Source organism: Lates calcarifer, linkage group LG11 (genome assembly GCF_001640805.2).
Source record: "Lates calcarifer isolate ASB-BC8 linkage group LG11, TLL_Latcal_v3, whole genome shotgun sequence".
NCBI lineage: Eukaryota > Metazoa > Chordata > Actinopteri > Centropomidae > Lates > Lates calcarifer.
The window spans coordinates 17,373,183-17,389,609 of record NC_066843.1 but is presented as its reverse complement, the minus strand read 5'-3'; the positions used below and the strand labels follow the sequence as shown (position 1 = coordinate 17,389,609).

The 16,427-nt window shown below is 42.2% G+C and overlaps 1 protein-coding gene across 1 annotated transcript in view; it reads right to left on the bottom strand.

Moving 5' to 3' along the window:
* LOC108898651 (myosin-10) overlaps nt 1-16,427 on the bottom strand; it is a 50,456-nt gene that overhangs the window by 30,034 nt on the left and 3,995 nt on the right. Inside the window, 1 exon segment of the mRNA XM_051073700.1 lies at nt 11,621-11,777. Coding sequence (XP_050929657.1) covers nt 11,621-11,777 — 157 coding nt within the window.

The window sequence follows — 16,427 nt, the reverse complement described above, 5'->3', positions numbered from 1 at the left end:
TCTCATTAGACTTGTTCTTGTGATAACTTTGGCAAAGTTCACTAAAGGGAAAAGTTGAAATCAGCCCTTTCCCCCTCATATGTAGATGTATTTATATTTCTGGAACTTGCTGACCACACACACACACACATTCACGCTCTTCTCTAAACACTTTCCAAAACATAGCTTTCTGATTAGGAACATACAGCTACAAAAATGGAAGATTGGCTTGAAAACATGATTTTCAACCTTTTGGGGTCTTTGAAACTGGATGTAACACATTTTTTCCACACTGCAGCTCAAGCTCTCACAATTTGCTTCATAAAAGAAGTCGTAAAGTGCAACTCGCACACAGTGAAAAATCTAGCACCATGGCAACCACTTCACACACATAAGAAATCCTGAGTGATAGCCAGTGAGCTGCTCTCTCATAAACTACTGTTATATGTGGTAAGGGTTACCCACAGATACACAAAACACACATGCTCATGAACATGCAACTCCCTGGCAGAATATGGTGATTGTATTAGTGCAAAGGTGATATAAAAATGTCAGCTTTCTTACTCATAAAGGCCTAGAACAGAGGAAGGACTGAATCCAGAGCTACTTAAAACCAGAGGAACAAAGCTCCAGTGTGTGTGTGTGTGTGTGTGGTGTGGTGTGTGCGTGTGTGTGTGTGTGTGTGTGTGTGACACAAGTGAGACAGAGCTCATTCACATTCCCAGACAGTGGAAGTAGCAAACAGTCAGCGTGATCTGGGAAGTGCTGTGGTCTGCGGGCGCCTGCAGTGTATAACTGTCACTTTGAAGCCTCCAAACGATTATGATAAGACGCAAATTAAACACACTTAAGAAGAGGGCTGTAGAGGAGTAATATGCTACATCCTCCAACAGAAGTTGTGATAAGCTAAACAGACTTCGAAGCTATAAATCCTCCTGTAATGGTTACGGTAATACTAACAGTCACCTCACTTCATTGACTGTGCAGCGGCAGGAATGGCTGAATATAAAGAATCTGAATGAACAAAGCAATCTTGTTGGATATTCAGTACTTTTACTCTTTAGCAAAAGCAATTAAAATGTGCTAATGTGATAGTATCTTCCTTGAAGGTAATAATAATCATGTGAAAAACTAGCTATTCAGTGTAATGTTAAAGATGTACTCCTGAAATAGTAATGAGCTGCCTGCTAAGTTGGAGGATTTGTAAAAGACAGAATAAACACAAAATGGTCAAAATCAAAGCAGCAGGGGCCAAGATACCCTCACTGTCGCTGGTATGGATTAAGCCCCAGAAATGCTGGCTTTCCCATACTACTCTGACCATCAGGGTTATTTTCAGATGTTGGAAAGCTCCCTCTAAAGGTGTTTTGGGACATGAAGTCAAGCAAACTTTTTACCATTGGTCATTTGTGTGAATTGGACTGGCTTCATCACTAAGAGCAGTTATAATATTATTCATAGATATTAGATCATTCATAAATATTTTGGCTCGTAGATCAAACTCTTTTGAGTTACTACAACGCACATATGGCCTTTTTGCAACCACTGAATGACCAAACAGCTCAACCGTGTGACTCACTGCAATACTGTTGAACCAGCTGCCAGTTAGGCATTCATAGGCATTCATGAGCCTATGAACAGAAGGGCAGACAGCCCCACAGAGCTGACTGGTCATTTACGTGTACCACTCTGTGTGTGTATGTGTGTGTTCGTGCTGGAATTCGGATGCCCCTGGTTTCCCTCCCTGCCAGCACTGGGGCCTCTTGGGTGTGGAACAGGCGTTGTTTTCAGCAGGCTGGCAGCGCAACAGAGGTGATGTTAATGGGAAATGAGGGACTGGCGTGGTGGGGTCAAAATGTGGAGGTTATGCCTGCTTTTGTGGTTATTACCTTATGTGTTTCATCATCATCTACAAATATTACAGAAACCCTCTGTGCCAATCAGAAGAGTAACAACTTGGAACATGCCAGTGAAGTGTACAGACTCCATCGTGAAATCCCACCGACAGTCACAGGATGTTCTCCTGTGCATTTGGCACAAGTGAATACTTCCCAGGAGAGGGGAGACTGTACAAGAGTTTAGGGATGTGGCTAGCCAGATGAGAGAGAGAAGGGTGTGGTGGGACCGGGCCAGATAGGAGAGCAATGGGAGGAAAATGGAGATAGCAGAGACAGAGATCAGAGTGGCAAATTTGAGTCTTGATGGAAAGAAAAAAACTTTCCAGCTATATATAACATCATGTCACCTGCTGACATACTCAGAGATGAAATCCTATGGGTGTTTCAGTGCTTCTGATTCAGTTTCAGGATAGTGATAACAGTTGGCAGCTGAGATCACAGACAGAAATAGATTGTCATTGTGGGTTTGTGAATGTCCCCACCCTCTCGGAAATGACGGCAGTGTGTGAGGGACCACCTGGGTGAGTGTGTGAGAGTAGAGAGAAATCCAGCACACACAGACATTAACAAAGACGGCAAGGGAGCTATTCCCATCATCTACACCTAGAACTTCCTATCTTGAAGCATAAAAATGTGTTTCTCTACCTCAGTAGAGAAACACCTCTCCTCCTCTCATCCCATTCAGACCACAAGGACTGGGGATAGAATCTTTGATTATTATTTTGTGAGTGGATCAACAGTTGCTATCCAATTTAGCTCACACACACAAGGTGCCAAATCAGAACTGTGTTTTTTCAGATTATTGTTTGGCCTTTTTTTCCTCTAATGCCTACTACTGACTGTCAAATAGAAAACTTCATCTGAAGTTAAAAAAATAGCATTCAAATTGGTCAGATATAATGCCCCTGCTTCATGTCAGTATTTTATAATTAAATTACAAGAGCAATGGCATTAAATGGGTTAAACTGTAGATTTAAGAACAGTATTGCACACATATGGAAGGTTGAGTCTCCATGTCCTATGGGCTTGCGCTTGGCTTGTTAGGCCAGTGTTATACTGTCTGAGCTGTACTCTACAGAGAGCATTCAGACAGGATTTTGGAGTCTTTCCTTTTTCAAGTCCCACAAAGCACATTTTTCAAATGCTTCTGACGCAGGGGTGAAATGAGAAAAGTCTGGGATGGAGAAAGATGGGTATGGATAGATAACAACGATACAGAGTGAGAGAGAGGAAATGTGAGAGTTATAGAGAACCAGGTCCCACATGTTTCTCATGGAGAGGTGCTGGACTGGTGTGGTAAACATCCTTGGGCAAATTAAAAGATTCTTTGTAATTGGATATGTCTATTCCCCTGCATTAAGTGTAGTGCGTGTTTGCTGCCCTGAAGATATGTTTCCAGCTAAAAGGCAACATAGCACAGAGACAATATATAAGTGTTGATGGTGGAATTGAAATCCATGGCTCAGCTTCCCAGTCGGTGGTCAGCGAGTAGGACTGTAACATCTGGTGAGGCTGGGAGTGAGACAGTTTAATGCTGTTTGAATATCTGTACTACCTGAAGCTTGTGCTTGCTGTTGAGGAAGAGAGGGGCAATACATAAAAGTGACAAAGAGCAAGAGACCATGAACAGACTACATACAAACACATGGAGTACTACATGGAGAGGAGAGAGACATGGCAACAGTGAGATGTAATCTACCTTTGGTTCAGTGAGCACAGCGGTCATACCAGACAAAGTACCCATAGCGTCAAAATAGTAGAACACACAAACACACAAACACACTCATGCTCTCATTTCCAACAATAGCGAAGGGATGTGGGGTCTATTCTCTGCTCCTGATAAACTCTTTCACCATTCAGACCATTGTTCGTTAGTCTGGCTCCAGTCATAAACTCATTAGCAATGACTGAATGCAATTCCAATGTCTTAAATGATCTAAAAGATTTTAAGAAAAACATTCTTAACAGAGTGAGTCTGAATTTCATTATACTTATGATATTAGTTCTGTTGCTCTATCAATGCTTCAACATTCTCTGTGGGTAAAGTTCACCATAGCTCATCACAGCTCACAGTTCATCACTGGATTTTTATCAAAACATACAAAAGGTGGACCCACAAGACAAACTTTTTACTACTGCACACTGTGGGATATGCTATGATTCAGAGTGAGTGCCAACAGTATATGCAGCACAAAACCACACTGTACGGTTTGTAAGCACGAGAGGGATTTGTGCATATATGTCATCAACCTTTAGAAATATATGATCTCCTTCTTTTGGCAAAGATTTCTTATGAGGTGTTTTCCAAAATACAATGAAAACACTAAATAAAGAAAAAGTAGAGAAAGTAGCAGGATTCCCATCTGGTTTTCTACTTTTTTCACATCTGCCTGGAAACAACTCCTGTGAAACATCATGGACAACTCCTGGATCGCTTGCTACTGTCACACCTCATCATGTCCATTTATTCTCCATGCCTGTCACTGTCAACAAGGATTGCCTGTTAAGGGTCCCATGGGAACATAATACACATTATCACTAGTGCTGCTTTAAGGTCCTTGATAGATTTTACACTCTTCTCTGGCCTGAGGTTATCCTCAACAAGACAGTGGAGAGCTATAGTTTGCACAATAGGTATACATACACATGCAGACTTTGTTTATGCTAACAGAGTGTAAGTGCTGCACAACAACATGCCTACACAGAGTTTAAAATTAGCCTTGTGCTGTTGGGTGTTGCCTTTGGGCCAATGAAAGGGGAGGGAAAGCAGTTGCGGGAGATATGGCCGAAAGTATTTGGCAATGTAATCGATTGCAGATGGCAGCCGTCGGGTGGCTTGTTTGGTCCACAGTGGTTCTTTGTGATGGCTAGGCCCACCGTAATCCGGGCCGTTTTCATGCGTGTGTGTGTATGTGTGTATGTGTGTTTGTGCTGGCACCTCTAATATCACAGTGCTAAGCTCTGCAGCCTCACAGGAATCCAGACACACGGGGAGGGGAGCAGAGGTTCAGTCACAGAGGGGGAACTGTATCAGTGTGAGACTGTGTGCCAGTGTATGACTGAATCTGATGGAATATAAAACAATACACCTAATCTGAAAGAGATAAAAGGTTTTTAGTTCCTATGACTAATAAAAGTGTAATAGGTCACTGCGGCAGTGACAAGTAGAGGTGAAACATATTCACAAATATCTGAAGAATAAAAGTAAAATGTCATCAAAAATAAAAATGTGATATGATTTGCATTCTTGGTGAAGTGCCAGATTTTAGTGAATGTGTTCATATTAATAAATACACATACGTCATCAGCAGCTCATTAAATGAGAGTGACAGAGTGGATCAGGCAGCCAGTCAGGTAGCTGCTGTTCTCCCTGGTCTGCAGTGGGCTGTGAGGTTATGGGTGTCAGTGAGAGGGCAGTCACAGCATCAGTCAGGTAACCCTATCTGTCGTGCCGGCGCTTCTGGTATCAGTGCTATGTGTCTTTCATGACAACACTATCCAAGAACGAGGGCAATAGATGACAGCGGCTCTACCTTAAATCATCTCCTCACAGCCTCTCTCAGTTGGATGACCGTCTGACACTCACATAGACACACACCTAACACTGTGGGTCAGGACCTGAGTTCATGGTAGCTAAGAGTGTTGATTATTACACATGTGTAAACACACACAAAGTCAAACATATCAGCTGATATATAGGTGGGCTGACCTATGGGTCTGGCTAACCTCAAATACTCAGAATTGTGACTTTTACATGGTGAAAAAAAATGCAATACCATAAGTAACTGGTACAGATGAGGTAGGTGGCTCAAAATACATTTGGTCCTCAACATTGACAGTTATTCTGTGATTAAACCCAGGCCTCTGAAATTCATCAGCTTGTAATAACTAAAAAATGTGTCAGCTGAGAATAAAAAGCATTTTAAAAAGCCAAGATTCAGGTTTCTTTCCATGAAACACATACATTTACATGACGAGTGACACACAACAGCTTTCCCAGTCATCGCCCCGTCCAGGTTAGGCAGGAAAAAAAAGTCTATGTGTGTACATGTGGAGAGGAAAGTAACTATAAATCAGACCTGATGTACGACCCCCAAACAGAAATATGATTTTATCCTGTATGAACTTTCCAGCTGTCTGCCATTAAAGACGCATCTGCCCGTGTGTATTTGTGTGTGTGTTTGCAGTACACTCATGCAAGCATGCTGTTTAAACAGGCTTCCCCATTTGTCTGAAAGTCATCTCTTGAACATGTAGAGAGCACAGACAGTCCTTTTGAAGACCAGGAAAAAGTCCCTGACCCTCTCTACACCTGTCTTGTCACTCAGGCCCCTGGGTGTGTCCTCTACCAGCCCTTCTCTCCAGCCCTCACTGCCCCAACAAGAGGCCTCCTTTCCCAGGGAAGATCTCTGTAGGTCCAGGCCTCCCCGCCTGCACCCACACACACACACACACACACACACACACACACACACACACACACACACACACACACACACACACACAGAGCGCCCTGGTCCCAGCCCCCTTCAGATGTACAAAGCCCCCATTGTGAGGCACAATGCTGGCCGCCCCCTCTGCCTTTCCCCTGTACCCTCTGCTCTGTTTCCCCCATAACTCTGTCCCTTCTGCCCCCTCTTGCTTTTGCCGGACTCCCTCTTTCTCTGCTTTCCAGTCTTCTTTGCCTTCTTTCCTCTTTACCCTCTTCTCTTTATCCGTAAATCTCCAGTACCAATCCTGTTTATCGTGTCTGCAGGGGTCTTGCGTCTGCCCTCTTTTATCCTAGCCTCAACCCTTTTCCCAATATCTCCTTCAATATTAAGGTCCTCAACATTCTCTCTCCGTGTCTCTCCCAGCATGGCCCTCCCTCTCAGCTCTGTGTTCCAAAACATTTTCCACTTCTCTGACTGTTGTGTTACCTCTTATATCCCCTTCTCTGCTCTGCTGGATAAGAAACATTTCATATCTAGGAGTAGCTGCAGCTTGTGCAAAGTGGGATTCATGATTGTTACTGGAAACTAAATATAGTATGTAACTCTTTCTCTCTCTCTGCAGTAAATTATCTGATATTTGGGGATCTATTTTTAACAACATTTTGGAAATTTATGACCATTAAACACTACTACTACTACTACTAGATTCTACAGTTTCTCTAATTATAAAGTATAAGCCAAATATATGCATTGAGCAACCAGTGACAACACAGCACTGACCAATTAAAGGTGTCATTGTACTGAGGAGAGGCCAGCCTGCACACACAGCAGCAATCACAGCCAAATGTGGCTGCTCTCTCTGGCCTCTACTCTCTATCTTGCCTGTGTGAGTTCACCAATATCAGTTTGATTTACAGTATACTGCCAGCCTTGGTGTCTGTTTCTTACAGCTTCTGCACAACCTTTGAAATTACATTATTCACCTGGTATTAACATATTATTAGTAAGTGTTCTCATTATCTTTATTCTGCCTGCACTGTGATTGGATATCACTATGAAAATCAGTCAGGTGGGGCTGACTAATCATTGAACATGGTGCATTGTGAGGTCAAATGAAGCAATGTCATGGACAGGTGACATTCATTTATTTTGGGAGGGAACACTTGTTAGATTCTGCTACTACTTGTAGTTTTTGGCTGGGTAGATTTCTTTTTTTCATAAGAATGTGGTCAAGCTGCAAAGACTGCATTTATACCTGGCTGAGATCTGTGCAAGCAAGACCACCTCCAGATGTGGTCTGGCTGATCTAATCGCATTCCAGTCAATTCAAATTGCAATGCACTGTGTGTGCACTTTTCACCTAACATTTATATGCAATTTTCCAAGATATCAAGATAAGATACCCAGATACAGGTGGCATGTTGATGCCAGGTGTAAACTGATATATAAGACGGTGAGAGAGTGGTTTCATGCTTTACTCCTGATATAGACAATGGTTCACATTTTATGTGTGACTAGATACAGTATATGCAAGCTGTATTTAAATGTTGACATGCCACCTGCAAAACTTGTCATTCATCCTTCTCCCACTTCTAACCACCACATACCTGAAAAGTACAGCACTTCCTGAGTTTCTTGAGTGAGCTCAGCTGCAGTAACACTGCTGTACAGTGCAGCTGCCACCTGAGTGTAAGTCCACCTAATCTGTCTTCCTGAGAAACAGCAGCGTGAGCCAGAAGCAGACAACTAAGTAATTAGATGAGCTGAAAAAAAAAATGAATGAAAACTGCAAAACACACATACAGACAAAGGGAATCTGAAAATCTGCCAAGAACTTAGTGTTATAGTCTGACTAGTTGAGAGGTGAAATAAGAGAAAACAGGAACACAACTCTGTCAGTTAAACAGAGGCCTAGCTATGGCAACCCTGGCTGTAACTTGACGTGGAGGAGCGATGAGAAGGTAGACATTCCACACACTTGTCCTCCTGTTTTCTCTGATCAAAGCAGGAGAAAGAGGGAACAAAGCAAACTGAGCTACCACAAAGCTTCCAGTGGAGCTGTGGTTTGTATTTTTCATGTTAAGTGAAAGGCGACCGAAATGCCTTCAAGGATGTGGGGAATTTTCCTCTTCAGTGTCTTCCAAGCCAGAACATTCTGGTTGAAAGAAAGAAAAAAAAAAGAAAAGAGAGGACTGAACAATCTGGTAAGTAAAGCAGAGAAAGGAGTGGAAATGAGAGAGGCCAGCTGCTCTAGTCACTGAGACAAGAAGGAAGGCAATTATAAAACAGTAGGGGTTCCTAAATAGTTTGCAGTGGCTTTGGAGCATTAAAAGACACAGCTTTTCTCACCCTGAACAAGACAGTAGCCATATCAAACAGACTGAAGGAGGTTCAGTCAATAACACACACAACCCTCCCTCATTGCTGCCAGCTAAAATACTCCCTCTCAACAAGTGACACCTCTATTTGAGATCCCAGTAGGAAGGTTATTTTAGTCGCACACACAGATACACACACAGGTATCCATGGTGACGCACCCCTGCCTAGCAGTGGGTAATGGGCTGCTGGGACCACTGTGACAACTTGACGATGACTCAGCTTGTAGAATTTAGCACAGCATGGTATGGAGAGCTAGGACAGTGATGACCTCGTTCCACTGGCTGCCTTGCTCCACCCCCTGGTGAGGGACAGTGGCCCAAAAGAATGAACACCAGCGACAGAGAAAAGGGGGTCAGAGAAAATAATGGTGGCACAAGAGGTGTCCTATATCCAGACGAACATCCCGCATTGTGATAATAAGATGGGAGGAGTGTGTGTCTGTGATTCTTTGTGTGTTTGCGGTTCTGAGTAAAGCTATATTTGGAGCGTGGAACATATTGTTAGTGCAACAAAACAGATACAAACAGGAGGAAATGAATGAAGTGACTTTAGAAAGCGCAGCAGTAGTCTTATGTCACACAAATACAGTTCTTAAGAACTTCAGGCTCTAAGCTTTACAGAAGACACGACAGAGGGTCCTGAACTGAAGTTTGGAAATCAATGTTGCACGCTCTGGCCCTGCCCAGCCCAAGTCTTCAGTCAAGCTCTTAGTCAAATTCTCAGCTGTGTGTAGATCCAGTCTGCTGAGACCAGAGACCAGAGCACAGCCTGTGGGCATGTAATAACAGGGAGCCCACGGCACATCAGTCACACACTCCAACCCTGGAGCTTTACAGCTGCAGCTGCGGAGGTCAACCAGACAGTGACAATGTCACATCAAGGCTGACGTTATGTTGGGACAAATTAAAAAATAAATAACAGGGGAAACACTGACAAACATGCTATTTAAAAAACATCTAAAGTGAAAAAACACCGAAGAGAAAAGAAAGGGAGAAACTAATGGTGTTGTTCGGCAGTTTGACAGTGATGGCACACAGCAGAGCAGAGAGGCTGTCTAAACACTGATAAACTCTGATAAAGGTTCTGCTTATCACAGCGGTTCTTCTACATCAGAGATTCAAAAACAATTAGTCAGAATCCAAAGTGGATCACAGCCCTGTGTCTTGTGGGTCTTTGCTTTGTAAACACGCTCACACGATCGAATTTTGAGAAGGCACACACAGCAATGTGCAGACCAGTGTGAGCTTCAACACAAGTCCATCAAAACAAGTTGCACAACTCTTCTCCAATAAAAAAATTGATTAAAGTTTTGGACTATCTTTCCTCTCTGGGTAGATAAGTTATGATGGGCCCCAGCTCCTCCATGAACTGTAAAAAAGTTAGAAGACTGAGTATGTAATAGCTGAAACTCATGGCAGCAACCAGCTTAGCCATGTGTGTATGCGCATAATGAAGACAATTCTACGGGATCAGCGCAGCAGGTCCAGTTAATGACAACCTGAAGACTGATGCTAGTTGAACCTATTCTCTCTCTTTGCCTCCTTATCTGCCCCTCACCCCTCCTCTCTGTTTCTCTCTTACTTCCTCTATGAATCCTTCTGTCACAGGGCATCAGTTCTACCTATCTGAAAAAGGGCAGAAAGGATTTGAAAAAAATAAAAAAATAAAAAAAACATTTCTCTATCTTGACAGATGTTGGGAGTCACAATTTTAGTGGGATTTTTTTATTTAATTGTGATTTTTGCTGGAGTTTGCACCAAACAAGCATGTTACCTTACATCTGAAGAATATGTTTTGAGGCCCCGGGCATCTGTGTAACACCACAGTGCTTAATTTATAATGGTATGTTGTGACACATTTTACCTTCCAGTTCCTGCCATGTGAATATTGCACTTGGCCATATTGCAATTGCATTAACTGAACTGTTAAGCCCTGATCTGAAACACAGGGAGAGGTTGTGGTCCATCTCTGCTGGCACTATAGGCTGATATACTGTAGAAACCAAACATGAAATAAAACAACAGAATATACTACACCCATAATTAAAAGACTACCTTTTGGTAAAGCTGTTGAATAACAGAAAAACAGTAATATGTTTTGCAAACTAAAAAATAACAAACAAAAATCATCCTTCTTAAATCACGACGTCAGTATGAATTTAACTTGCATCTGACTTTGAACTTGTGTGCTTGGAAAAAAGCTACAGTGGTTCAAAAACAAATCAGCTCATTCTTTGGAGAAATAATGGCATACCGAGCCAGGATGTTACATAAGCATAGCATACAACTTGCCAATAATATTGAAAACAAGCTTAGAATGAACAATGTGACTTAACACTCCAATCCCAAATCCTTTGCTCAGTGTTTTACAGGGTTAAAAATGTTGTTGATTACCATGCAATTACCAATTAACTGCATGACACTGGTGATCCAGGAGGAAAACCTGCCAGATAGTTAATCTTCTATTTGACCCCCTCCATGACAGCAGACTTCTCAAACATAATCAGTGATGTTACATCCTCTCTGACCTCGTGACCTTTCACACACTTTACACACTTTCTTCACACACTAATCTCCTGGACTATGCAGCCAAACCCCATGCTGCTTGCGAGTGAGCTAAAGTCCCTGCCAGGAGAGACCACAATGCTAACACACAAATGCATAAAAACCAACTAGCCTCAGTTTCCAGCTTAACTGCACCTATTAATATCAAAATCCACAGTTCTGCTCGCCAAACAAAAGTCAAAAGTTTATCCTTATAAACTAATCCAAGCAGTAAGTGTTTGTATTTCACTTGAGATGATAACAATAATTCCATTAAGTAGCACTGTGAAACACTAAAATTCACTCTGATTATAATACTAACACATTAAACTTCCATAAACCTCAGAGTGACAATGGCAGTAATTTCATGAGCGACTGTATGTCATACCTTGAAGCATGCAGCGATATGCTGACTCAGAGATGGCATAGATGTGTGGAGGCATCTCATGCCTCTTCTTCCCTCGGTACATCTCAATGATGTTCTCTGAATAGATGGGCAGGTTCTTGTAGGGGTTGATGACCACGCAGAAGAGGCCAGAGTATGTCTGTAATTATAGATATAAAACAGACAAACAAATGAGAAATTGAAATACAGTTAGGAACAAAAAGAGGCTACAACACAAAACCAGAACCACTATATTTTAAAGAAATACAAAAACATATCAAATCCTGCTTAAAACAAGCAAGCATAAGCTCTCACTAAAGTGGATATAAACAGAATGTGTTAAACATCAGTGTTTTTTACATTAAAAAGGAGCATGGCAAGTTTGTAGCTTTTTAATACATCTGGCCTGCATTGTATCAGCGTGGCAACATTTGTCATTACCCATTTTTTAAGAGGTTACATCATCAGAGTGGGCACGCAACAGTGATATACACAAGGCAGAGTGATAGAGTCAGACAGAATTAAGGGAACGGTGACTAAATGAAACACTGAACAGACTCTTGACTCTTGTGCAAAAACAAAAGGCCCCAGGAGTCCTAATGAGAAACTAAAACAGTACTAAACAATATTAACAAAGCGCATATGAATATTATAAAGACTCATGCTGCAGCAAATAGCTTGCACTGCAAATGTTTAGCCTACTTTCTGACTTGTGGTGTTGCATTTGGCTGTGTAATTAGCCTGAAGATCTCTCCCCAGAGAGTTTGTGTGGTATGAGAGCTTCTCAGCTATGCTGTAGGCTGAATCGACAAGGCAGCGAGGCAGCCAGGAATGAGTGAGAGGCCCTGGTGGGGCAACAGCTCTCTCTCATTCTGCAGATGCTATAGGGGCTTTGCATTCCCACTATAGACAACAGAGAAAGAGCTGCTCCATCTAGCTCACTAGCATACAGTACATACCTGTTGAATATAAAGCTTAAAGGACAACTCCAGTATTTTTTAACCTGGGAACCATGAACCTTATTTTCTCATGTTTCGGGGTGTAATGATAATTTTGGAATTAGTAAAGTACTGAGGAAGAACAGTAGCGAAACAGGTGCTGCAATGTAAAGAAATGGTGAAATTGTCTGCCTCAAATTAAATGTTTTTGCCACTGACAATTGTTATTGTAACTGTCTCACAACATTATGGACAGGATCCCTACAGACATAGCCGTTTTTGTTAAAAACTAAGATCCTTTTTGTTTAACCATAAAAAGCTGTTTTATCACTACCAGACTCCATTAACAAAAGTCAGTCATTTTACAGAACATGGGAGTTGTTGTAATACCGCCACCACGATTGGTTAGTTTGATTGTGTTGTTGTGTGACTTTCAGCCGGAAGAAGTATTAAAAGTACCGCACAACAAAACCAACAAACAGCAGTAGTAGTAGCAGCAGCAGCAGATTAGCAACTTCCATGAGCCTGGTGGCTTTTAACAGAGCAATAGAATGACCTTCTTTGATTAAACAAAAATGATATAACTATTTAACAAAAAGGTCCATCTCTCTAGGAATTCTATCCATAATGATGAAGTCCCACATTAAAAAATCCCAGAGTCAAAGAGAATGTCAATTCTGAAGTACCACTGCGCTAAAATTAGAGGTCAGTTTGTCAGTTAGTTAAAAACAATATATGTAAATTTAAAAAAGACGTTAAATAATTCATACCATCACACATTGATTCAACCATCAACCCACATACCACATACAGACAGACACATGCTGGATGAATGTTATGAGGCAGACAGGCCTATCTGACTGGAGGCCTCAGGGATCAGAGGCAGCTGGCTCCCTGCTGGCTTCAAGGTCAGAGTGACAGACATGTTTGTTTGCTCTGTCTCCTTCTTGGACGAAACATATACTGTACTCCTCAGTGACATTTTTTTACAAAGACCATTTGCCTAGAAAACAGGAGTAAAGAAGAGTAAAATAAGAACCACAATCTGTGAAAAGTTTTGAGATGACGTACAAATTCTTCAGGAGTAGTCTCCTCTTTTGACTGCCAGCATGGCCCTTGAAGTTCATAAAAAAAAAAACACATGTTCCCTACAGACTGTAGTCTGTAATAAATGACTGAGCCTCTGTTTTACAGAGATGTAATTGTTTCAGGAGCTGTTTATTCTATTACCCTCTTTCTGTTACATACCACAATACAGTAAAAATAAACAAAGATGTAATATTTAAAGAAACTATATCTAATGTGATTTTTTCATATCAAAGCATCGAGGTATCTACTTAATAATTAAAACTACACTTAAGGCTGAGTGAGGCACCATGCCACGAGTGACTCAGCAGCTACAGGTTCACAAAGGGGCCCCAGAGAACAGACAGCATACTGTAGCTCTTACGTAACAGCTCAGTTAGGGCCCTCAGTCAGCACTGAGCAACTGATGCTCTGTGCTGCTGATACAGAAAAAACAATGCGAAGGGGGGAGGGGGAAAAAGGTGGGAAATGAAGAGTGCAGCAATGATCCAGCTGACAGAGCTCCCCCAGGGTCCAATCCAGTGGAGAAGCACAGGTGTAACGAACCCTGAATTGTATTTTCAGCCTTTGTGTAAATTGCTTCCAACCGTGAGGGAAGGAGAGCTCAGAGAGAGAGAGAGAGAGAGGGCCTGCTGAAATTCTAACTCCCCACTCTCCTTTTCGAAAGCTAATGAAAAATTAATTCCCCCTTATCTGAAAACTGGAGCTGCTATAAATAGGGAGGTCTGTTCTGTTCTCTTCAGTTCATCGACATTCAGCACTGAGGCAGCTGGTGAGGCTGCAGAGAGATACCTGGGCTGTAGGCTCAAGGTGGACTGTTCCAGGCAACTAAAGAGTTCAGGAGGGCATTGTCATTTGCTGCATAATGTCTCTATATGTATGTTTAAAAAAGCGAAATGAGAATTTAATAGGCAGTCTCTTCTTGAACAGAGGAGAAAGTTTTATTTTATTTTCATTGCTTATGGAACATATTATGGTCTCTAAAAATAACAACAGCGGTTAAGTTTGACTGTGGTTTTTATTTAGGACCAATTTAAAGGTATTCATACCTAAAACTCTGTGACGAATTAAACAGAATTCTTCAAATTGTACATCGTAAATACCGTATAAAGAGCATGTTGCCACTGTTGCCAGTTAGCAGAGCATACGACTAGCTCAACACCACCTGCCAAACCGCCATGCCTGGTCTCGTCCAGGAAAGAGAAGGTGATATTTCCACTGTGAAATCAGATCCAGGGGAGGGGATGCCGTGGCCTAGTAACAGCTGAGCAACACACAGGCAACAGCAGACACAACAGCCGTCAACTGCCATCTCCGACCAGCCAGGCAGCGTGCCTATGTGCAAAGGCTGTTCTCCACTGCAGAGGCTGGAGAGGGTACTCTGGGTGCAGAGGCAGCCTCAGTGCCATTGATCTGTGAGGAGACCTTGACCTCTCCCTTGACAGGGCTCTGCTCTAGTGATTTCATAACAAAGTAACAAATATTTTAAACTAGCTCTGAAATATCATCATACTGAGGTGCATGCTATCAATCACATTTTTGTTCTCGAGCAGGGTGGCCATTGGCTTAAAATTCATACTGCAGTCTATTGATAAAGCACTGAATAATCATGCTTTGTCAAAATCACAGTGACATGAAAAGCAAACAGTGTCAAAGGGCACATCAGGGCCCTATGGATGTACTACAAAAAGAGAGACTGCATGTGACTTGAATTCAAACTCGTAAAAACTCTCTCTCTCCAGGAATATGAGAATGAGCATGATGGTGCATTTTTGTTTTCATTTGTGTTTCTGTGCTGCTTTACCTGTTGCCCTGCAGCAGATCTAGCATTGGAAAATATAACAAATTTTGAGCATAAAAATGGGTTTGGCTTGCACACTGTATATCTAGCATATCGAATCAGAGAAATATTCAAAATTCTACAAAAAGTAAGGATGCAAGTAAGATTAGGTGAAGATGCAAGAGGGAAAGAAAGACATGAAGTCCATGTCATTATTATTCAGTGAGCTACAGAGGAGGGAGTGTGGGAAAAGGAACAGAGTTGGTGAAGACAGGATGGACACTGAGCAGCAGCAGAGCTGAAGTGGGCGGCAGGAGACAGACAGACGGACGATCTTTTTGCCATGGAAGAATGCTGAGGCTTTCTGACAGCTGAGGCTTATCTAACGACACAAAGGCCTGCTTGTAGCCCCGCTAGTGTGGTGTAGCCTAGTGTGTAGCACTGTGGTTAGCCTGTGACTCACCACCTCACAGACAAAAAGCTGCTACAATAAATGAGCTGGCCCAACAGACTGACTGACTTCACACGGATGGAGCCATCAGGTAGGCAAAGGGCCACAGAAAATAACCAGCATAGGACAGACTGATCACACAGGGCTAAAAATGCAGCGGTAGCCTTAAGATTTCAGGTGCTGGCCAGTGAAGGTGTGTGACCACAGAATAAACATAGAGGCAGATAGATGGTCACTCATTTGCCAATATTCCTAAGATGCTGCTGGGTGATTTGTTGGGACAGGGTGTTAATGGGGAGGCTGATCTGTACCACTGACGCATCTAATTTGGCAGGTGCCGAGTCTAACTTTAAAAATTCAGTGTGAAGGCCATGCTCCCCCACATTCATGTCCGTTTTCAACAATAGAGGACCAAAGCAAATGACAAAATATCACAAGAGATTTGATTTGTCAAGGCTTGATCTCAAGTGAAATAAGCAAGTGACAACAATTATTAGTGTTTTCCATGGTCATATATATCTTCATTATGGGTTTTGTTGGCTCTTTTAGATTAAC